This window comes from Phallusia mammillata, chromosome 4 (genome assembly GCF_965637545.1).
Source record: "Phallusia mammillata chromosome 4, kaPhaMamm4.hap1.1, whole genome shotgun sequence".
Lineage (NCBI taxonomy): Eukaryota > Metazoa > Chordata > Ascidiacea > Phlebobranchia > Ascidiidae > Phallusia > Phallusia mammillata.
Genome location: NC_137255.1, coordinates 30,981,455 through 31,005,764, shown reverse-complemented (window position 1 = coordinate 31,005,764; position 24,310 = coordinate 30,981,455). Strand labels below are relative to the sequence as shown.

Below are 24,310 nucleotides of genomic sequence, written 5' to 3'. Positions count from 1 at the left end.
CATTGTCATTAAAAAGTAAGACAGCGTCATTCCATACGGCAGTGGGAAATCCCCTCCGGTGTAAAATAAAATGCTGACTAAGCATTTCTACGCGGAAGAAGAAAGACTCGTTAAGACACTGCCCGTATAGAAAGCAGAACGCGCTGTAACTATTCCAGGCCCAATTAAAGCATATAAAAGCACTGCTGAGTATCAAGAGTTATACGCTGTCTAAGTGATAAGCTTTACAAGTAACTGCGTAAGACAATGAGTACACAGAACCGTGACCAGCCTGGAATGGAAATGATTGAAAATGAATATGGTACGTAGGGTTGGTTTTGTTTAAGTTGCGGAAAGTTTGAGTTAAGTCTTAAATTTCAGTTAAAACTTTTTATTTTTGCGAAGCTAACTTTTGTTTTTGGTTGCCTTGACATAATGTTTTGCCGACCTAAATCATATCGAGGCCAGAATTATAAGCGATTAGGTAAACGAGTCAATTTTCGTAAAGAACTGCGAGTCGGACTGGGCATTTTGTCGGTTGTGGGTCAGTTTCTCGCTTATCTTTTGAAAAATCATAAAAATAAATGAATCAATGGCTAAATGATAATTGTGTGCACGCACATGGTGTATATTTAATTTTTTGTTGTGTATGTAATAAAATCTGCATATCTTTCGTGTAGGCTTATTGGCAAATTGGTTAACTTGATGGTAAACTATATATTCGGTCCTAATTTGGACTTTAAAAGCATCTTCGCATTAGGACTGAGTTTAAAATGTGGGACCGCATACAAATTTGAATCACTATAAAGGCCCTGTTCGGCGCCCATCATAGTTTTTATTTAAAGCTATTTTACGTTCAATTATATTTAGTAGGTTGAGAGCCACACTATTGGAACTTTTATGGACAAAAGTATTGCATAAATAGAAATATTGTGCATTCGCACCATTATCCACATAAAAATTCTGTAAATGTCGTAAATAACATAAAGATACAAAGGGCAGTGTAGTGAAAATACCAGCGGTGCTATATCAGTATGATTGAAAACAACGGCATACAAAGACACTACAATGGAAAAATTTGACGCAATAATCGCATTTTCCGATTATTAAGACTGTTTTGGTTTTTTTTTTGTTAAATAGTTTTACGAAAAACTTTCTCTACCCCTTCTCAAATCTTATAACAAAGCTAATTATATAGATACAGCAGTGTAATTGCAATATGTCTTTGTTTTTGTTGACTAGTTATATTGAAGTCGGTAGCGTAACGCATTTGCGCTGTATTGACCATGCTGAAAAGAACATAATTAGTTCGGGTTTTATAAGCTTTTAAACGTTACTTGTCGCATAAACTTCTTTGGTCATTCAAGTTACATATGCCGTGTGTAATATTCCTGCTGTCTTGTGCTTGTAGCAAATTGTCCACCACCGGAGCAAAGCACCTCCAGAGTGAGAAACAACGAAAAACTTGAAACCATGATAAGGGAGACGAAGAAAAGCGTCCAAAAACTGATGTGGTTGAGTCTAATCTTTCTACTGCTGAGTTTCATTGTCGGATTTGTCGCTCTTTATTTCTCGGTACGACTGTGCAAAAGTTGATTTGTTCAGCAATCAAAGTTCAGAAATGTAATTTTCCATTAGAAAACTTTTAGGCAAAATATCCCCAAAGACTCTTTTTTTAGCGATATATATATTGTTTATGAAACATTTTTAAAAACAGGAAGAATTGTCGACACATAAAAATTACATTTGTTTTTCACCAGATTTCTGCAAAAGTGGAAATGGAAACAAGACGTGGTAAGACTGGACCATTTCATTCATATACTGTGTTAGCGTCCGACATTTCTAAACTTTGTAAAAGTTGTTTGCTTCGAACTGAGAGGCACAAACGACCCAAAGGTCAACTTACAATGATAAAAAATAACAAGTCTTTAAAGTTATGCCTACTCAAAGTATGCCGATGTTTTGCTGTAGATAGTTTAGTTTAGTTTATTTGCACTTAAATCAAACAAAATAGATGACGGTAACACAAAGTTGTGCGTGCGAGGCAGCGAATAACCTCGTGGTCATTCTGTCAGTCAACCCTGTGAATCACCAGCATTTTAAACTACACGAAAAATTAGGGTCGTAAGTTAATGAAAAACTGTGTTTTGTAAGGATTTAACAAAATCCCCTCGTCTCACTTTTACACGATGGTTTTCGCAAAATGAATGATCTAAAGCTGTAACAGTATGAAAAGGTTGCGTAGAATGAATGATCCCGAAATAGCGACATGAAAAATTGCTATTGCACAAAACGAAACTAAAACTACAATGGTTCCTCGACGCAGATTGATTTGTTGAGTTTCGAATGGTGATAAAACTGTCATGAAGCGAATAATTGATTTAATGCTATACTTTTTTGTTGCAAAATTTGACAATATAGAAAGTCTTTGGAATGAATAAAAGTTTGAAACGTTCGACTACACTGTACATCTACCAAAGCAAATACGTAGTTTGCAAAAGCTGGTATTGCATGAAAATTCAACAGTGTTAAAGCATGAGACACGCGAATCAGTGTCACTGAGTCACTGCAAAACTGTTTCAAAATGACAATCAGCTTAATTTATACTTACGTATTTTTTCAGCTTTGCAAACAACCTTGTTGAAACAAATCAAAAGTTCAACTGAAGCAATTCAATCTGCTGAGAAAAGTTTAACTATGTGGAAAAGTAAGATTAAGGAAGCACGTCACCGAAAATGTCCCTTAAAATTTTCAAAATTAAATCGATCATAATCTATTTGGTACGTGGCCTTTAATATGACACATTATCAATAGCCTGTACTGAACACAGAACTTACCTCATATCTTGCAAACACTTTTATTGCGCACTCGTAACGGCGTGTACCAGACATTCAACTCGTAAGAAACCTTAGTTCCGTGTCAAGCGATTTGGAAACAATTAAACAGCAACATACAAACTATCAACATTAGCGAGCCCAACATTTGCTAGATGTCAAGATTTTCAACCCGGAAACATGCAATGCAATGTGTTTGTATTCTATACAAATATGCAATGGTGTCATTGCAAATCTTGAGCCAATAATGTATTTCAAGTGTTGCTCGGTGAGAATGTGTCTTCAAAAGCGGTGGTTTTTTTAAACATAGATAACCCTTTTTGCTAGTTGTTAGATAAAAAGTAATTCGATCATGTAATCGAATAAACTGCCTTCGTGGTTCGCCACAAATGACTGCAAACAATTTGTTTCAATTACAAAATTCAAAGCAGAGCTGGAGCGAAGCCAAAACATCTTGAACATCACGTGACCCCTGCACCAAATAAACTGCTTTACACAAAAACTTCCTCAAAATGATTGATCCCCATAATAACGACAAGATAGTTTTTGTGAAAAGAATGATTTTTAAATAGGGTTGAAATAACGACACGAAAAGTTTTAATTAGCGTTTCTTGTCAAAACAACCACATGAAAAATTGTACATTGTATTTAAGATACTTCCTTGAAGCAGGTTGCTGGTTACGTTTCGACTCCTAAATAAAGTACTAATAAGCGAATGGTCGGTTTAATATCACAATTTTGGCTTGTAATCTTGAACAAGTGTTGAACTCAAACAATCAAAGTTTTTTTCATGGTCCTGCATTGAGAACGTGATTAATATAGATACCTGTCTACGTTTCCATAGTTCATAGCCTCTCTTATAGGTCTTTGAAATAAATCTTAACTTCAAGCGCCCCTATAGAGATATATTTGTTGTTTTAATGGCTTTAGTTTAATTTAGCAAATATGTTTAAAGCAATGTACTTTAACTTTGTTGTTGTTGTTTTCTTGAAGGGAATAAAAAAAAATCTTGTTTTTCTAAAAATATCACAACGTAAACAGCTATGCGAGGGAAGCTTTTGGCTTTGCTCCTTACAAATATTTCCCGAAAATAATTAGGACCCCGAAAATATTTCTTGCGCAAGTTTATTATGGTGAAGACTCTGCAATGCACATTTCCGTGTTTGCTACACAATACTGTTTCACTTCTTACTTTCGATTTCTTTCAATCTATTAGAGTGAGTCACTACCCGATAGTTTTTTCATGGTCCTGCATTGAGAACGTGATTAATATAGAGAGCTGTCTACGTTTCCATAGTTCATAGCCTCTCTAATAGGTCTTTGAAATAAATCTTAACTTCAAGCGTCCCTATCCTCTCCTAACTAACACATTCGTTTGTGTCAGCATTGCATAAAAGCCTGTTACAAATTAATTGATTATAACGTATTTGTCTTATTTGTTTAGGTACATTGCAGCACAATATGACAACCATGGAAGCGAGAATTTTCGACGTTCAAGGTAAAACAAAGACGCAGTTTACGTTTTCACTTGACCACTTTTCGAAAAGTGTAATTTTATTCTTAATTTTAAGTTTTTATTAGGTTTCAGGCTTGTACTTTCAGATTGGGTCATGTAACAAACAAAATTGTCAGTGATGTGAGAGATAAAATATCGGTTTCTAATTATAATTAAACACTTGTCGTGTATCCACATTAAAACATTTTTTTCACCCAGCAATAAGTGCAAATTATTCGAGTCGTCTCATCGCAACAAACAACAGCATTGAATCTATTCAAACAACATTGGCAGCTTTGGAAGGTATAAAACTTTGTTATACAACTGCCTTATATTGTGGTAGTGTATTAGGCTCTGGTGTGCTACATGCAATCCTACGAATGCATAAGTTTATCTTGCTAAAACATTTATTGCACTTTCGTAACCACCTTTTTGAACCAAAATGCAGTTCAACTCGGGAGAAATCTGAGTTCCGTGTCAAGCGGTTTGGAAACACTTAAACAGGAACATATAAATTATGAAAGTTATTGACATATGCTTTAATTTAATCCATGCATGGTGGGAATGTGGTTAGAAAAACGGTCTTTTTCTAATCAAAACTAACCCTTATGGTTTTGATAATTGTTGGACAACAACAGTCGAATCATGCAGTCGAATGAATACCTGCATTCGTGGTTCGCTAAAAGTGGCTTCAAACTAGAGATGTACCGAATATTCGGTTTGTAAAAATTATTACTTTTGTGCTCCTTTGGGCTTATAGCCGGCCAAACTTTTGTGCTCCTTTGGGCTTATTAATAGTCCTAATGCTGCATGTATACTTGTATAAACAAACTCCCAAGCATTCCCATATGGCAAGGCAATTGGGCTTGTGATTTGAGCGCGAGTCCCGGAAAGACTCCTGTCGTGGGTTCGAATCCCACAGCAGGCTAGATTTTTCTAGCCTACGCCTTGCCATACGGTGGTGAATGCTTAGTGACCTGCTGATTCGGTATAGCGCCTTCAATGGGCCTGGCGTACTGTGATTTATATATGAGTGTGTCGTAATCGCTGGTCTGTATAGACGCTTCAGGGCTGATCCGAGTTATGAATTTATGTTCATCTTAACTGATACTGGTCCATCTGGCGATCCCCTAATACGAAGCTGACATGTGCAGCATACGAGGCAGGCAACGGTGCTTGTGATTCGAGTTTCGGCGGATTCTCCACTGAGCTTGTGTAGCTCAGGTGGTAGAGCGCGAGTCCCGGAAAAACTCCTGTCGTGGGTTCGAATCCCATTTTTTCTAGTCTATGCCTTGCCATATATGGGAATGCTTGGGAGACCAGCTGATTCGTTACAACGCCTTTAATAGGCCTGCCGTACAGTGATTTTGATAAAAAAAATTTACAAAACTAAATGACGCCAATTTATTAAAAAATGCAATAATCCTGTACTATTATACATTTAATATACATCGCTATAGTGATGTAATTTTCACGTTTGCACCAAAACCAAATTCCGTATTTATTGAATTGTAAGCCGCGCTTTACAAGAATTTTTACCCCTACAGTTTTTGCAAAATATAATCAAGGGCACCTATATATATGTTTTCATACGAATATTATTTCCACACCCATGGACAAAACACAGAAACTTTTTACGTGCACAAAGATACTTTAGCCTGTTGTTTCCTCCACGGTATTTTGCAAATAGTCACTTGACACAATTTCTTTGTTCTGTTTGGGACGTTTGCTGTGGGTCTTCAAGAACCCATGAACATAATTAATAGATGGACAATTTTAACGACGATTTAGTTTTTGGATAATTTGTTACAGCGAAGAAAAAAAGTAAGAGCGATTCACGTTATCAAATACAGCCCAACTTTGCACTGTTGACGCCAAAACTTGCAGTACTTTGCAGTACAGTACAGTACTTTGCAAACGGACATTACACATCGTTAGCACAGACCCGCACAACACTAAAAGTCGGATACTAATAGCGGCTAGTAGGGCTGCCACTTTTGTTCGATGGAAATATAAATATATCTAAACTTAAAATAATCTCATTTAATGCAATATATTAGCAAAAAAACAACACATATGAAGGTTTTTAGTATAAACTGCAGACTTGTACTATTCCTATATTGTAGACTTGTACTATTCCTATGGTCTTCACAAACGTTAAAAAACTATCTACATTTTAAAGCCATCATCTAGATTCCAATTTTTCCATCTAGCCTTAACCAAAACTATCTAGATCTAGCAACAAAATATCTGGAGTGGCAGCCCTGGCGGCGCGCATTGTTTAATCTTGGTGCAAAGAATTTATTAACAAAAATACGTAGTGTAGTCCATAGGCCCCGAGTTTTACAAATCCAAAATGGCGGTGCCATCTCGCTACCGCCCACTAGCGTATGTTGCGACAAATGCCAGTTTATTTTGAAACAATTACAATTGTTGCGTTTCAACCGTATGTACAACGTATGTACGATTAATGAAGTGACAACAAACGTATTTGTGTTTAGCTGGAAATACACTATGTTAATATTTTGAGTTAGATATACTGTGCCGTCATAACATTGAAAACATTTGAATGCGGCCCTTGCACTGAAAAGTTTGCCCATCCCTGACTTAAAGCATTTAAAAGCCATTGTAACATAATCGTATTGTGCGTAACAGTAAAAAGCATTCACTGAATAATAATTACATATGACGTCATAAACTATTAACAGTTGAAGTTAGTAACCAACATTGATCGTTTGGCGCAATATCGTGCGAATAAACTTCCTCTGAATCTCAAATTACCTCAAATTTAGCGCAGTTGCAACAACATTGACACAAACAGACCAATAAGTTCGCCATTCTAACAAAATAATTCTTTGTAAATGTGAAATTTCTTTCTATTGGCAGAACAAAGAATATGTGCGGGAGTCGTGTACAGAGATCATTGCTACTGGCTACCGTGGATTGTAGCAACATACGGTGGTCACGGTGGAAAGTCGGCAGCTGCAAATGTTTGTAGTTTGTACGGAACCACATTGGTTGACATAGAGACTGAAGAACAATACGACGTGTTATACAAATACATACAGAAAGCTTGGGTGAAATACGTTGATCGACCGACAACCGATTTTGTTGAAGTGTGGTTGGCATCAAGTTACACGGTGAGCGGCAATTTATTGTGAAGGATACAATGTTAATAAAAACAAACAAACAAATTTAAATTATTAAAATACTTAAAATCAGAGCAGCGTGAATGCGATAATTGTTTAACTTTGATAATCGTATAATTAGATGTTTAGTATCAACAAATTATTTAATTAAGCGTGTCGTGTATACATGGATTAGCTGGTTTCATGTTGTGGCTAATCAACGTTTATTTGTTTAGAATGGAAATGTTGTGAGCTCCACAGGTGGGAGTGTTTACACACGATGGTATAGCGGCTATCCTAACAACAGCCCTGGTATCGTGTGGGTTGTGGGGACCAAACCTACACGGACTGCGTCATACACCGGGATGTTCACATGGACCGAGAGTAATTCACACCCTGTGCCGTTCTGTCGCCTGTAAATCAACTTTCAAGTTGTTTTCTAGAAACAATCAAATAGTTACACGCTTTTATCTGTAAGAAATTGATTAAAACTGACATCATTGTTAAACTTATATGTGCTTGAAAGGATTGTTGCTTTCAGGCAAACCAAGATAAATAATCGCACCGAAATTATCAAAATCTAATTTTTTTGCCGGCTTATTGTTTATCTAATCCGAATGTTTATATGTTTGTTGATATTATACCTGTATAACCTTGTCACAAACACTATTTTGTAAATCTAAAAAAAAATCTTTTTGAAAATGTATAATCGCACCAAAAATATCACAATTTGTCTTTGTTCATTGAGTTTTCGTTTTAACCGACCTGAATGTACATAAGTTTGTTGACATGATAAAGGTATAACTTTGTCACAACTAAATTCATTTTCACAATGTATTGAAACCTGCGCTGTGTCGAATTTGGCGCTGGAGTAGAAAAATAGCGAGTTTGGGATGTGAGGAGAAATAATAGAGTTACGACCACCTTCTATCTAAATTACAATTCTCATTTATTTTGTGTGTTTGTTTAATTATTCTTCCACAGCGCGTTGTACAAAACTTGTTGTTATTTCATTGTTAATAAATTCATGTCATTGTTGCAAATATGTGTTTTATGCGGTTTAAAGTAAAACCAGTAGGATATTGGTTTGACAGCCACCAGAGCATGAAGGCCAACATCTTACGTTGAATGTGAACAAAAGTAGATCAATGTTTCAATTCTACATTAAATGCTGCGTTCAATTTCATCATCAAAAATACCAAACCGCTTGACCATTTATACGCCTTAAAAATGTTTACTAATATCACACCGGAATAAAACTCTAAATTTCACACTCTTTTTTTTTACACTCGATGGTATAAGAGCCCCTTTGATCGTGTTGTTAATTCTCACGAAAAATGTACTTAAAGCTTATTTGACAAATCACCAATTGTGTTATAGAAACCTTAGGTGTAATAAGCAAGTACAGGTAAACTGCTTTTTAAAATCACTGCTCTGAACCAAGTCTTCCACTGAGAATTTTAAGATCCCAAGGTTCACTCACCAAAAATCCTAAGGTTTGTCAAAAAATCCCAAGATAACCAAAAATTGGAAAATACACAGTTTAAATCCTAGCTGGCGCAAGCCACATAATCTTTATAGTTACAGCAGGTCCCAGCCATCATGTACCTTTGAAAAGACGCTAAGAAATACCAGAAAAATACAAAAACATTTTTTTACTGGCACATGATATATCGTATTACTGGCCTGACTCACTAGTTTTGACAGGGAATTTCAATCAATTTACACGGCTTCGAACACAAAATTGATGAACCACTGTAATGCAAATCGTTACAAAACAGATGATTTTTGCAAAATGATAACTTTTGTTCGCAACAACTATTAATTGAACCTTTAACGGATAATTTCGAAAAAACCCAAAGTTTAAATAGTTTTTCCCAAGACCCCAAGCTCAGCACTGAAATCCCAAGATCTTGTGAAAAAAGGAGTGGCAGCCTTGTTCATAAGGGTAATGACATGAATTGAAAACACAAAGTTATTATAAGGCAACAAGGGCGGTGAAAAAAAAACTTCTGTTTTCAATTTATGCCATTGCCCTGATAAAGGTGTCTCGTATGGGTCATCGAAACGTTGGCATATTATAATAAAAACTGCTGGAAGAACTAAACAAATTGGTTGATACATTATGCCTGGCAGCAACAGTTCATTCAAACTAAATCAAGCACTATTTAAAAACTCCATAGCAGAATTCCAGTGCCCGATTATTTATGTAAAAATTGAGGCAAAAAAAATGTCTTGCACGATTTGTACTTTATGAAAAAAAAGTTGTAAACTGCTTTGCAACTTCTCTTTGAGGTGGAAAATAACAAAATCAAAATGCGAATTTTTGAACAATGATCCAATTGTGGACTCATAAAGAGCGTTCTTTATTCAGGCGTAAAACATGGACAAAACGAACGAATAAACGAAATATTATAAATGTGCAATTATAAAACAAAAAAGATCATTACTGCGAACGGAAAAACGATAGAAACGTGACGTTTTGCATCTGGTTGTTGCCACAAATCGATCAATAAAATAAAAATACTTTGCTAACATAATAGCAACCCCTTATATTTTCATTCGACCAAAGATTCGTTCATCGTTATTTTTCAGCCGGTTCTGTTACAAAAGGTCCATTGACAGTAACCAGTAACGCTAACCGGTTCGGTGATCGCCATAAATTTGTGAGACAGTTCTATAGAACTGGTGCGAACCGGCTGAATCCCACCACTGGTTTTGTCTCTCGCACAAATAGATCAGGCTCGATTCGACCCAACAAAATCTACGGGAGAGGTATTGAAAGTCACAGAGTCTTATTTCAAATAATTTGTGTTGTGATGTATTGAGAAATGGTTTGGGTTTGAAATTACTAAATGTATGTTAAGGTCCCAATGTACATCACAGTAATAAACAGACTCGAAATCTCATCAGCTACTACTTGTGGTGGACGCGAATTCGTCATTCTCGTAATTGTCGTCAGCTTTCTCGTTTGTTACGTCACAGTTCTCTTTGTCTGTCGCGGTTCGGATGAATTCATCGAGGCGGTGACGTAATTGTTTGATTTCTTCCCGATATTCGTCTCTTTCAGCCAAAACAGATAGGTTTGTGACGTCTACAAAAGATGAAATACCTTATCACAATGTGTCTTTGTTGCTTCATAATATGGAACATTTATATAATCAGAGTTGCCATTCCGTCCCTATTTTAAAGGGCAATGTCTAAGAAAAATTTATCGTCCTTATTTTATTTATTTGAGTCCTTATTTTGTCTATTTTCTCAATAATTAGAAATCAAATCTCTGCAACAAGTAAAAGTAAACCTATAGACCTGAGCTGTTGTGAGATGCACAAAATATTTTCTACGAACGAGGAGTTGCTGAAACAAATTGTTCCTTGGCAAAAAAATATGGCACGTGATATGACGTGGTTCGTATAAATACAAAAGACTTGTTTGAAATGTTTTGGTTCGAAAAAAAATTAAAATTTTCGGTTGTCCTTATTATTGAGTCCATGTCGATGGCAACTCTGCTGATAATATATATCTATATTTAAGATGAACGCGTTGAGCAAAACCGTGACGTACTTGCACCAAATGACGTCATATCCTGGTTTACAGTGGATGAGAGGAGAGGTAATGTTTCGGATAATCCGATCGCGCGACGAAATTCATTGTGACGTTGTCGGTGTTCGCGCATGCGCCGTCGCATCTTGTTGTATTCTTCCATCGAAACTCCATGTCTGCAACACAATGTGACCTTGGTAGGACCTTCAAGGTCATTCAACTCGAGATTTGCTTTCTATAAGGTTGATTTGTTTTACTCAAAGCTGTAAGTTCACAAATCGGTAAAACTACTAAAACAGGAACTCACAACACGCAAGGTTTGGGAATTTCCGGTAAGTGGCGCAACGGAGCATAGGCGTTTATGCTGACAGTAATACAGCAATTTGCAACATGCTGACTCAGTTATTGTCGCCGTAAACGCCTATGCTCTGTTGCGCCACCTACCGGAAATTCCTAAACCGGGCGTCTTGTGAGTTCCTGCGTCAAGAGTTCTACCCACAAATCTAACAAAGCATCGATCAAATAAAAGTTTTGTGTTAAGCCGGTTTAAGTCAGCAATAATTCAAAAGTCAAGTACAGGACTATTGGAGTAGAGTTCGAAGGCTGGTCCACAAACAGACAACGCAGCCAGTTTCGCTCATAAAAGCAACATAGAAAACAGACTGCACTTTAGCCCCACCTGCCGGTCTTGAGCTGGATTTCAAACTGTTCCTTCTCAGCTTCCAACAATTCAACTTTGCTTCTTAAACCTCGAACTTTATCGATCAATGCGTGTTTGATTCTGGAAATTCAACAAGATTTAAAACATTACAGATTAGTTAATTAATAAACTTAACTATCTGTGTCAACTCCTTTAATAACAGCACTAACTACAGGCTTTAATTACGTCACAAACACGCATTATGACGCAACATACTTGCGTTGTTGTTTGCTGCTCCTCTCACTCTCCTCTCTGCTCCTCCTCACTTTATGTTCGAGTTGATCCAATTTACTTTGCATTCGATGTTTTTCCTCCATCCAAACAAGTTTATCATTTTCTTGCGACCTTTGTACAATGTTACATTTAATCATAGTCCTTTAAGGTATTTACCTTTTTGGAATATTTCTAATGACATTCTGCAGTGGGATGGGTCCACCATACAAGTTGGCATTGGGATGCACAATACAGTTTTAATATATAGTGGTTTCAATCGGGGATGAATTTTGAAATTTCGGGAGAGAAGTTGATAAAAGATCAAATTTTAAATGATCTTTGCATGGTTTCTTTGTATGGAACCAACAAGAGTAAACAACAGAAAAGAAAGTTTATGGTGGCCTGCTGAAACTGACTATGCAATCTATTAGGGAAGGAATGAAAATGTTTTGAGTTGTTAAGTGAGGAATTCGTCGATAAAGTTTAGGAACCACTTTAACTAGTGTCGCGTATTAACTCCCCCACAACAACATCGTAATAACGCACCTCTCAGCTTCAAGTTGAACCTAAAATCCTCAAATTTCTCCACACAATTATTTGCACTAGGAGTGAGCCAGCTTCCCCCCCGGTTAAGAACCACTGGTTTAGTTTCTACTATGTGGTCTATTGGGGAGGAATTAGAATGTTTTGAATTATTAAGTGAGGAATTCGTCGATAAAATTTGGGTAGCACTATTTTATCGTGTCGCATATTAACCCTGCAAATCTCCCACAACACCATGATAACAACTCGCCTCTCAGCTTCAAGTTGAATCCTCCCAGCTTGCTCCCGCGCATTCTCAACCTCTGCTCGCGCAACTCGAAGTGCGTCACGTGATCGTTCTGCTTCACTCAACACCTGCTGCTTCGATGACGTCACAGCTTGAAGTTGTTTCTCACAATCGGATAGTTTCTGACGTAACAATGCGCATTCTTCGCGGTCACGCTCGAGTTGTTGACGAGTTTCCTTTTCATGTTCGAGTCGAATTCTGCAAAAAAAAAATAAGTGGCGCAATAAAACCTGGTTGTAAGAATCGGGCAAAACTGAATCTATAATACATTAGGGATGTGTTGGAACGTCTGAAGCAAGTTGAACAAGTTTAACATCGTCCACAATAAATAAGTTGCACAAAATATTTTGCGAAACACTGGAACAATGCTTGGGAAAGAATCCTGTTTAATATATTTTCCAAACAAGGTTTATGTTTGTGAATTATTAAAGCCGGGTTTGTCCAGAATCCGTGAACATTCCTAAAAGTTTTCTTCAACGAATAAAATGTAAACAAGAAGCGGAAATATGAGGCAATATTATGTTTAGGAATCTTCTTACTGTAGTTTTGAGATTTCCGATTTCATCGCAGATTCGGTTGCATCGAACTGTTTTTGTCTTTCTTCGATTTCTTGTCTCTCAGCATCACGTGATTCACGGTCCGCTTGGAGGCGCTGTTCAAGTTCGCGACATTTTTCCTCCATTTGAACTCTTTTTATCAGAAGAATAAATAAAAATCATAAATTTGCTAGAAAACATTTTTCACAAAACAATAAAGATTTCCGACAAACTATTACTATGAAAACTTTCAATGACATGTGCCAAATAGTAGAAACAGGCTGAGGTTAAAATTAGTCAGCATACTTTGTATTGATGATAATATTAAGGCAAAATGTAAATGTAAAATATACTGTCTATGTACATGCTGGTCAAATATTTCATCTATGACAGTCTTACCATTACTTTCATTAACATCAATTGGCACAGTCATTAGGCAAAAGAAAGTCATTTACTGAAAGAGTTGCTGCCTAAAATGCTAGAAATACCTGAAACCTTTCCAATGTTATGCTAAACACATGAAAGATTTCATTGCAATTGTTTCATATTTACTTGTCATTTTGCATTTGGTTATTTTTCGTCCATTCCGCTTCTCTTGTTTCCTGCAACCTTCGAGAAAAATCTCTTTCCATTTCCTCTACCTCCCTCTGGTGGTTGTTAATCGATATTTTTGCGACGTCGAGTTCAGCTTCCAATCCTGCACACAGAAAAGTTTTGGCTGCAAATTTTGTACTTTGCCAATATTTTTGCACAACTCTCATTAATCCTGTGTTATTTACCCTGATGAAGGCAGCCTGTATAGGACGTCGAAACGTCGAAAGAAAATTACATTTGCCGGAATAGCTGTATAAACTTAATATTACGCCTGCAACAGCTTATATACTTTGCATTAAACGTTGTTCGGAAATGTTTTGCAAAATAATAATTAAAATCTTAACATTTATGTTTTAAACAAAATTTAAACAAAAGTTTTAACAAAAATTTTCCAAAAACGTGTTTCAATTGTTTGGTAGTCAAATTTACCCATTGATGGTAATATACATTTTTGAACAGACTTAAATGCAAGCAGTAAATGCTGCTAACATATATCATACCCTGCATTTTGTTTGAGAGAGATTCTTTTTCCCGTTCCAGTTCACCTCTACTTTGCAAAAACTCAAGTTTCTGATTCGTCAACGCAACTTTATGACGGTGGCTTTCCTCATCTGCTATATTTCTAAAAATATATTGTTTAAATCAGAAAGACCAGCTAATAAAAACGTTTTACACTTGATTTATAATTTATGTTTTTCACTTAAAAATATGACAATATTGAACAAAAAGCACAGACATTTAAATCACAGCAAATATGGTGATTTTTTGGGAATGCTACATTTTTTTACATTGAGTTACATGATTTCAGCAGTAGAAAACATTTTCACATTTAGCTGAATTAAATTCCTAATATGGCTACAGGTTTTCTATCCCTAATAAACAGTATTCCTTAAAAAAAGTTTGTTGTTGCCATAACAACATGAGCAAAACTATGTAGTTTGGTTTAATGCAATGGTTCTCAGGGTCGCAAACCACCTGATAACTTTCTCTATTGCTGCATACCACCTAGCCTAAACCCTGTTTGAACAGACCAAGAAATAGGCCCAATTTCTCAACCTGGCTAGCATATTTAGCAATTTCAAAGAATGTCAAAAACACGAGTTTCGCTTAAACCAGTGCTAATCAGTTGGGTCAGTTGAATTGCAATTTTAGATTGGACTTAAATTAGGGAACACAAAAGCTCCGCGTACAACCAGAAAAGTTCAGGCGTACCACAGTTTGAGAACCACTGGTTTAATGTGACTAAATAGTTTGTTTGTTGTTTGAGTGGGAAACCATATTTCCTGCCAACCCAGTCTTACTTCAATGAAGCAGCTTCTTTGCTCAAATCTTGGATCTGTTGGTTCAGCCTCAAGTTTTGTTCACTTTTATCTCTCAGTTCTTTGCTGAGTCGTTCACATTGCATCGCCGTGGAACGCTTCTCGCTCTGAACAAAGTTTCCACAAATTAATTATATTTCATAAACATCATAAAAGATCTGCCAATTATTATTGAATTTGCACAATTTGATTAAAATTCGCAAACATCATAAAAAGTAATCTGAACCTTTAAAATTAAACTTGGCCTGAAATTCAATAAAAGTTGGTTCGCAAAAAACAAGATATGTGGTGATCAGTGACATGTATTCCATCTAGGGATGTTCAAAGTAGAATAACGAATCCTTTGGATTCGAATCCAGTTAGATTCGAATCCATTTTTGCCGTTTATATCGGGTAATTGGAACCGATATAAATGTGTGCTCTCGTCGTTGGCAAAAATGTAAACACATGTGTTACGTTTTTACGTTGACGCCCGGTTATTGTACCAGTTGCAAAACGGCAAGTGTATCGTCGCCGTCAAATCAGTGAGCGCTATACAACGTTATAACGCCAAGCACGAGTCGCTATAACAACGCCATAGCGACGGTTGTGCGTTAGAGGCATATATAACGATTAGCGCACTTGTTACGCATCTGATCACGTGATTATGCTTATGCCATTAAATGACATACCGGCGACTTTTTGCAACGTCTTACTAGCATCGTTTTTCCGACACAACAAAAATTTAACGGTCATGGCGTTAGACAGCGATTGGAAGTGTTGGATTGTCTGTTAATATCGCAAAAACATTGACATAATCCCATAACATATGACGTTTGCATCATTTTTTAACCCCATACAAACATAAGAATGCAGTCAGTACACGCGCAAAGTTCACATTTTGTGTTGCAAGATCGCTGGGAGAATTTAAAATCACCCAATGTCCCAGCTTTACATCACCAAATGTTTTAACTTTGCTAGGGTGCCTGTTTTTGCAGTTGTTTTAGGTTAACAAACGTTATATATTAGTACACTAGGGAGTCTATGTCAGTCCTCTACCATCAACAAATCAAATTACCACAGCATGCTTACAACACAGTTACTTCTACTGAAGGAAATAATAATCACTAAATAAAATTGTAAAAGTTATTTTTAACCTTGTGTTAATTTTTCTGGCTTAGTGGATTTTGGGTCATTTAGTTTCAATGCAGTTGTGCAAAGTTTTTTTTTCCAGTGTTTTCTTTGTTTTGTATGGTTCTTTTTTTACATTATAAATGAAAACTATGTTTTATAATGTATTAAACTGGTCTGATTTAGTTGTTAAATGCTTGCTCAGTCAAAAATAATATAAGAATTAGATTCGATATACTAGATTCGCATCAACTATTCTAGAATACCCAATTATTCTACTTTGAACATCCCTAATTCCATCAATTAAAGAATGTTAATGCCCATATGTGTGGTAAGCGATACAAACTTGCCCATGCATTACATCTAATTATATTCGTCGCAAAAACTTTTCACCATGTGTGAGCAATAAATATGTTGGAAGCCCTATTTTAAACAAACGCTTTTCCCGGCACTTACCTCAATTTGCTTGATGCTTTCGTGAAGCCGAGAAAGATCTTTTGCTTGAGATCTTTGAATTAAATCGGCCTCCGAAGCCAAATGTTCTTTCTGTTTACCAACCTCCTTCATCTCATCCAACAGATTTTTCACCTGTTACAGAAAAAAGACAGAACTAATGCCAACTAAAGAGTAAAAATGCCGATAACTTATCGGTCGCTTTTGCACCATTGAGCCAGGTGATATCACTCGACCATTGGTGCGCACTGCATTTTTTCTACCGCCTTTTTTTTGTGTGTGTTTCGCCGCCCTTTTCGCTTTATAATAACTTGTGTTTGCAATGTGTGTCATTACCCTGATGATGGTGTTTCGTATGGGACATCGAAACGTTGGCATATAAAAATAAAAAAACTGCCGGAAGAGCTAAAAATTGTGTTGATAAAGAGTAAAAAGTTTAAACTGAAAACTGGGTGAATACAAACACTAAAATTATTGGTTGGTTGTAACTTACTACAGACAGCTTGTATGACTTTGTTGATGCGACATTTAAAAGTTCTCAAATTTGTTGCCAAATACGATAAAGATAAATAAGTATTGATGAAGCAAAGTTAGCAACCTAATAATTGCAAACTAGCTGATACAATCAACTATACAATCAAGTATGTCTTTTGTTGCATATTTGTTTCTATACTACAGTGTACAGTTAAGATGAACATAACTTCATAACTGGGACCAGCACTGAAGCGTATATGCAGACATGCTTGGTGATCGGCTGGTTTCGGTAAACACCTTCAAAGGGCCCAGCATACTATGATTTCGGTGTTGCGAGCTTAAAGTTTAAGCACTGGCACAAACGCTTACAAATGACATCATACTCACAGTCACGAGTTTGATTACAAAACAGTTTTTTTATATTGGTGTTACTGAGAGCAATCCGGTCTTAAATATTGTCACTATGGTTAACAGAAAAAGAAATAAAACACTACTAAGTTAAACAAGAAAAAATTTTTAAGTTCTACTATACCAAACAAAATCTTTATTCTCATCGCATCAACTTGTATTACTTGATAACTCCAACCAACCTACCCTTTGTTCCAGTTGATTTTTCTGCCTCTGAAGATTAAGGATTTTTTGTGCATCAACATCCGGTGCAGATTTTTGCATTTTCAACAAATTATGTCTCTCGTGTTGTAGAGAAGCCACCTGTGCTTGGTGTCTGTAACAAAAAAATTAATGTAACAACATGATTTAAAAGTATGTTGATTGTTATTCGCATCAAACACAGGATTTAACACAAGTACGGAGAACTGATGGCCCTGTGATAAATATTATTAGTAATATTTACAACTTTCAAACACACTGTTCACAAATATCACACATAAGTAGTCCAGTTATTCTTGTTTTAACCAAGCAAAAAAATAAGTTTTACAAAATCATATAAATGCTATACAGTATTTATTATAAAACATCTCCAAAATCTTGTTCTTTGAATACATTTGTTTTAATGTGCACGATTTCTATGGCCATGCAATTACCCTTGCAAAAATTTTCCCTGAAAAAAGCGCTGTTGTTTTTAGATCATTTTCAAGAACATTTTTATTTACCTTAATCCAAGTTCTTCCAGATTTCTTTTGTGTTCAGCTTTTGCTTGCTCGTACTCTGCTTTCAAAAATGTGTGTTCGTATCGAACTTTGTTGTACTCACTTCTATATTTCTCTACTTACTGAAAAAAAAAGAAACAAAGCATAGTGGAATTTGCAAACCAAAATTCAGTGAAGCTAGCTGCAGAATTTCAAAGTGTGTAAAGTTTATATCAGGGGTCGACATGCCCTGGTACACATGCCAAGGTTAGAACGAGAGGTGTTTTTTATGGCACGCCAACCAAGTTTTTATCATGCCATTGTTCTAAAATTCAGCCTTACATGCACAAAACACTTTACTTTCTCTTTATTATTGATATCTGCTAGCACGAACCACTATTATTTAGAAAAATATTGGCATGCGAGGTCATTAACACATGGAAACAACAAGTAAATTGGCATATGTCACCTCAAAGGTTGCCAACCCCTGGTTTATACCTTTTCTGAACAAAAATTTATGGTAGAAAGGTTTATGTCGGCAAAACTATATCTTTCACAAACAATATTCATCTACCTTATCCATCGTCACCATGTGGGCTTTTAACGGCTCTTCCAGTTCTTTGGCAATTTCAGCTTTTATTATTTCCAGTTTGTTTGGATGTAAAACTTGCATGCGGACTTCTTCAAGCTTTTAAAACATAATGTCACTTAGATACAGAAAACACATGTAGATTGAATACAAAAACAAATCTATGTCACCACAAAATGTCATGAATATTTTGAAACCTCTCTGTTTCTGTGAACAAGTTGGTTTTGTAGATCTGAGTTGAGCGCTTGGAGTTGTTCAGTTGATTCAATTCCATTGTTGTGCATTTTCGACAATTCATTGTGAACTTTAATGTGCTCATCCTGTAATCTAATACACAACAAAGGTTGCTTATAGAAATACTACAAGGTGTTCAAAAAGTCACTATGAACTGTCCTTTATAGTTAAAAAAATAAAAATAAGAAGGGTTCAAGCCTGTATTGATGCTAACGTAGGTCACTTTTAACATAATTTAAAATTGTCATTCATATTTATCGCTTGGATTTTATAGTGAAACAGTCTGTTAATAAATTTGTAATAACACAATGACTTTCCGAGCAGTGAGCACCCTGTATTTCCCACATATAAAATATAGTGCATTTAAAAAATGGCTTGCTTTACTTAACCACATGAAAGTTTATCTTATTAATGTTCATTACTTTTTATGTTCTTCCTTTAAAGTTTGATAGTTCGTTCTGTGAGTTTCACATCTCATTCGTTCATCTATCAGAAGATTTTGAAGATCCACGACACTTTTCGGTTGACCTGGTCCGCCTGGAGAAGCAGGTGCCTCACCAAATTGTACATTTCCTCGCAAATGTGCCAAAGAATCCGCCAAAGATCGGCCAGAATCCATCATATACAGCAATTTCCAAAACCTAATCTTGAAATGTTTTATTATTTTACAAACCAACGTACATTTAAAATATCCGCTGGTAGCGCTATAGAAACAATAATAGTGCAAATTTGAAACAATGAAACGCAATAAAAAGATTATTGCTGTTAACATATTTAAGAATGTCAGAAATAAAAATGTCAGTTACATAATTTAAGATCAAAATGTTCAAAAATCAGTTAATTAGACTCTTTGAAAGCAAAATGTATTTGTTATGGTTCAATAAGCTTTTCACTTGCAACTAGGGACGCCTCAGTACACATCCAATGAGGGCAGTGAATATTTTTAATTTTACTTTTGTTTACATTTTTAATGTCACCATCACCACACAATATAAACTTACGTCGCACTCGTTTAACGTACTTTCTGTTTAATGTATTGGAGGTGAATTTGGAGAAAAACTACTTTAATTCCCAAACTGGCCTTAATTTTAAGAAAAAATACTAAGGAAAGTCATATTTTGTGGTGGAACAATGGAGCAGTATCACATTTTGGGAAGAATCGGGGAAGGTGCTCATGGAATTGTTTTTAAAGCAAAACACATAGAGGTAACGGTTTTAATTATTCAGTTGTAAAAAAATTACTAAATTATATGTAACTTAAGGATGGCAATGTCCAGCCATGTGGTAAGCAATAAAAACTTGCCCACACACATACATCAGATTATATTTGTGGCAAAGAGTTTTCACCAGTTTTCAAAATGTGAGTGATAAAAAAGTGGAAAGCCCGGTTTGAAACGGCACTTACCTCGATTTGCTTAATGTTTTCATGAAGTCGGGAAAGATCTTTCGCTTGAGATCTTTGAAGGCCTCAGAAGCTAAATGTTCTTTCTGTTTACCAACCTCCTTCATCTCATCCAACAGATTTTTCACCTGTTATGACAAATTACAAAACTAATATCAACTAAAGAGTAAAAAGTTAAAATGAAAACTAGGTGGTAAAACATTGAATTATTGGTTAGTTGCAAATTACTACAGACAGCTTATGTGACTTCATTGATGTGACATTTAAAAGTCATTCTCAAATTTGTTGACAAATACGATCAAGATAAATAAGTATTAAAGAAGCAAAGTTGGCCACCTAAATTAGTTTAATGAAAACAACTTTGAGTATTTTGTTGTATATTCGTTATACCAACATCAGTGATATGAAAGCCATATCAGTTGTACCAGTTTATATACACTTGAGTGTAACTGCCTCACATAAAGAAAAACCTGAACAAATGTGGCCTTCATATCACTGATGATGGCATGAGAATTTGCTGAAACGTTTGAACAATAAAGCATGTCACTTTTTACATCTATTTTGGTTGTTATTTTCATCATTAAACTTATGAACAGATCCGTATGTAGTGTTCCAAACTATAATATCATGTAAAAATTGGTGAATTGATCACATTCCAGGGCTTATATGACTTAAATTTAAAACGACAACATACAAAATATTCACAATGAATATTTCACACCAAATATTTACCCAATAGTTATGTCTGTGTTGGGTATTATTGCTATCAAAGCTAGTGAAGTTACTATTATAAGCGAATCATATCTCACCACTTTTGTTTTGGTACATGTTATTGCTATCCAAGCTGCTACTACAAGTATATTATATGTTACAAGTTTTTGGCCATCCCTAAGCATAAGCATAGCTGTATTTTACCAGTTTTGGTGCTCCATATTCTGATCACATCAACAGAGCCTGTGACGAGGACATCTGCTCCTGCGTGCCAAGCAATGGACAATATCCGACCTATAAACATACTTTTACTTAAAACAAATACATTGCAACTAAAAGCATCATACAAAATACAACAATTTTTATGGGAGAACATTTATTGTCTAAAATATGTGTTTTGCTGGAAAATTTCTACATTGCAACTACAGGTTGTCTCTTCAGATGTGCCGCCTGCAATCTGATCAAAACATTGCAAGAACAAACATGAAAGTGTTGCTTTCAACATGTCACAGGCATCGAACAAAATGCAACAACGTCATGAGAAAACAATAAGTGGCATAAATATGTTTAAAAGCTTGGACTATTATTACCAACCTTCTTGTTTGTCAAATGTTCTTTCATATGAAACCGATTTGTCAGTGACATCCAAGATTTTCACACTTCCATCCTCGCAGCCAATCTGTGACAATGTATTGTTAACATTAGGAAATCGATGAGCCAAATTGCTGGGAATGAGTGGATTTAATATTCAGTCTACCCACATCTACTGAACACCATCAGTTGATGAGTAAAAACAAAGTCAACAATTGCTGTTTCTAGTTCATATGAGACAAATACAATACCTGGCATTTTTCACAGCATACAAGAGGGTTGGGGATAAAAGTTTAAATGAGAAAACAAAGGATGTGGTAAAGTGAAATACAATCCAATACTTGTACATTGTTATAGTTTGTGCACTGCAACAAATCTTAAAATAAACTCACGGCAATTTGGTTTTCATCAGGTGATAGAGCCATGCACCACACAGCTCCTCCATAGCTATCCACTGAATTCTAAAACAATAATTCTCAGGGTGAGTGTTATTGAAACCAGGACCGTGAAGTCAGATACAATTTTTGCTCTGATCCCTTAAATTATTATGCAGATCTACTAACACCATAACTCATGGCACATTTAGCTAATTTTTGGTAGATCGATTTGAGTATTATTGTTAGTGATGGGACGATGCCAGGTTTTGAAGCAAGTACTGATACCGAGTTCGAGTACCACCTTCGACACAGAGTACCGAGTACTTAAACACAGTGTTGTACTTAGTTGTACCTGCTAATTTATCTGACGTGCAGAAAAAAGTAATCTCCAAACGATAGCGAAAAAAATTCGTAACCTGATGGAACTTTTTCCTAAATTTGTACTGTCCGAAGCATATATTGGCACAAAGTTTTCAGTGTTCTTGTAGTGAAAAGTAGGTTTCGGTAGTCGCATGTTGGTAACGAGTACCGGGTACCCGTCCCATCACTAACTATTGTTTAACTCAAAGAAGTCACAGGAAATCATGTTTGGCCTCAAACCAAAACAGGTCACCATGCTTCATGTTTGAGTGAATGACCCACTGACCTTCACAGATGCCGATGAAAGGTCATACTCTGATATGTCGCCATGGAGACCACCAGAAATCAGTCGGTTACTGATCCAAACCAAACATTCAACCGATCTATCCTTCATCCCAGGGATAACCTTAAAATTCAACAACCTCATCTTCCACATAAAATTACGGTGAATGTCATTGTGGAGTTGAAATTTTACACAACAGAAAAACTAACATCGAACAACAGAAATCTACTTCATGTTTCTATTTATTTCCTGTTTAGAACTGATGATGCCATATATTCGGGCAAAGTCGAGACCAGTGTTTTGCAATAAGAAATTCAAGTCTGATTTGAGTGTATGCTGAATTTGTCAGATTAGTAATCAAATGACAGTTGGTTTAACTTAACGAACAATTAAAGGCGACCTGTATAGGATGTTGAAACACCGGGAAAAATTACATTTGCTAGAAGAGCTCTATAATGTTGTTATTATACCTGGCATCAATAACTTAACGATCAATTCTTACCATTTTAATAAACCAGTTTCCACAAGTGTTCCATATTTCAACACTTTCATCGGATCAAGCCACAGCTATATCATGTGACAGCTTGGAAACTGCCATACATTGCACAGCAGATGGGGTGAAGTCAAACAATCGACATCGATGCACAATTCGACTACTCATGCTTAAATCAAGTTCACAGCAAAAATTACCAGTGGAACATTTGCTGTCATTATGCAAGACGTAATTTGTTTGGTGATGACAATTCCACACAAAAATATCTTGTTCTGTTTTAAAACTTTGCAAACAAATTTTTGCAAAGTAGCCCTGATTGTTTTTTGCCATGTGTAAAACCTGTTAAGCAAGTGATCCAAGCAGTCAGCATATAAATTATAATCTACACTAACCGACAACGACAATTTGAAACTTTCAAAACAAGATTTCAATTCTCCCGAAGTTTTATCTGTAAATTTTCTTACGCCTCTGCAAAAAATCAATTATTAAACTTGCAATACGAATTACGTAAACAGTACAAAGCGAAAATTCACTAAGCTTAACTATGCTTTTTCGCAAAATTACAAATTGGAAACTCAAAACCGAGTTATTGCGTTTGTGGCATCTTTGTTGTCAAAATATATTTGAGGCGCATGTGTTTTCCGGACAAATAACTTTTCGTCATACATTGTCGTGGAAATAGCGTTCTGTCATTATGCAACAAATCAGCAAATTTTGGTACTTCACAAAAGCCGAACAAACTAAATCAAGAAGTTTCTTAGCTCTTCCTACAGTCTTTATTACAATATGCCGACGTTACGACGTCCCATACGAGACAACTTCATAACTGCCACTGAAAGTTTTAAGATATCCCAAGGTTCACTCACCAAAAATGTATGGCAACCCTAGATTTGATCATTTCTGGCTTATTTTCTGTTTGCCTGATGAAACCAAGAAATGGATTTTGCTTCATTAAATAACAGTCGATATAACATA

At 35.8% G+C, this 24,310-nt stretch overlaps 3 protein-coding genes across 3 annotated transcripts in view; 1 reads left to right on the top strand and 2 right to left on the bottom strand.

Annotated features, from left to right (window-relative positions):
* LOC145224033 (U3 small nucleolar RNA-associated protein 4 homolog) overlaps positions 1 to 23,567 on the bottom strand; it is a 39,168-nt gene extending 15,601 nt beyond the window's left edge. Inside the window, exon 1 of the mRNA XM_080090455.1 lies at positions 23,345 to 23,567. Coding sequence (XP_079946581.1) covers positions 23,345 to 23,347 — 3 coding nt within the window. The 5' untranslated portion in view covers positions 23,348 to 23,567. The remainder of the gene's footprint in view (positions 1 to 23,344) is intronic.
* LOC145222313 (uncharacterized) lies at positions 247 to 8,479 on the top strand. Its single transcript, XM_080088409.1, has 9 exons — positions 247 to 301; positions 1,391 to 1,554; positions 1,740 to 1,773; positions 2,603 to 2,686; positions 4,258 to 4,311; positions 4,528 to 4,611; positions 4,757 to 4,831; positions 7,195 to 7,448; positions 7,673 to 8,479. Exons 1-9 carry the CDS (start codon positions 247 to 249, stop codon positions 7,853 to 7,855), a joined length of 987 nt encoding a protein of 328 aa, XP_079944535.1. The 3' UTR covers positions 7,856 to 8,479.
* Positions 9,779 to 24,310, bottom strand: part of LOC145224031 (centrosomal protein of 83 kDa-like) — a 28,817-nt gene continuing 14,285 nt past the window's right edge. Inside the window, exons 8-20 of the mRNA XM_080090449.1 lie at positions 19,541 to 19,764; positions 19,082 to 19,211; positions 18,870 to 18,983; positions 16,737 to 16,868; positions 15,153 to 15,277; positions 14,352 to 14,473; positions 13,810 to 13,954; positions 13,261 to 13,410; positions 12,686 to 12,919; positions 11,896 to 12,024; positions 11,659 to 11,760; positions 11,001 to 11,155; positions 9,779 to 10,530 (exon numbers count right to left, since the gene is read on the bottom strand). Coding sequence (XP_079946575.1) covers positions 10,346 to 10,530; positions 11,001 to 11,155; positions 11,659 to 11,760; positions 11,896 to 12,024; positions 12,686 to 12,919; positions 13,261 to 13,410; positions 13,810 to 13,954; positions 14,352 to 14,473; positions 15,153 to 15,277; positions 16,737 to 16,868; positions 18,870 to 18,983; positions 19,082 to 19,211; positions 19,541 to 19,764 — 1,947 coding nt within the window. The 3' untranslated portion in view covers positions 9,779 to 10,345. The remainder of the gene's footprint in view (positions 10,531 to 11,000; positions 11,156 to 11,658; positions 11,761 to 11,895; positions 12,025 to 12,685; positions 12,920 to 13,260; positions 13,411 to 13,809; positions 13,955 to 14,351; positions 14,474 to 15,152; positions 15,278 to 16,736; positions 16,869 to 18,869; positions 18,984 to 19,081; positions 19,212 to 19,540; positions 19,765 to 24,310) is intronic.

Bases quoted from the DNA above. Each gene is read 5' to 3' on its own strand.
- LOC145222313 (XM_080088409.1), top strand. From the start codon at position 247: ATGAGTACACAGAACCGTGACCAGCCTGGAATGGAAATGATTGAAAAT. The intron at 1,555-1,739 runs GTACGACTGTGC...GTTTTTCACCAG, and splicing joins TTGTCGCTCTTTATTTCTCG to ATTTCTGCAAAAGTGGAAAT. The intron at 4,312-4,527 runs GTAAAACAAAGA...TTTTTCACCCAG, and splicing joins GAGAATTTTCGACGTTCAAG to CAATAAGTGCAAATTATTCG.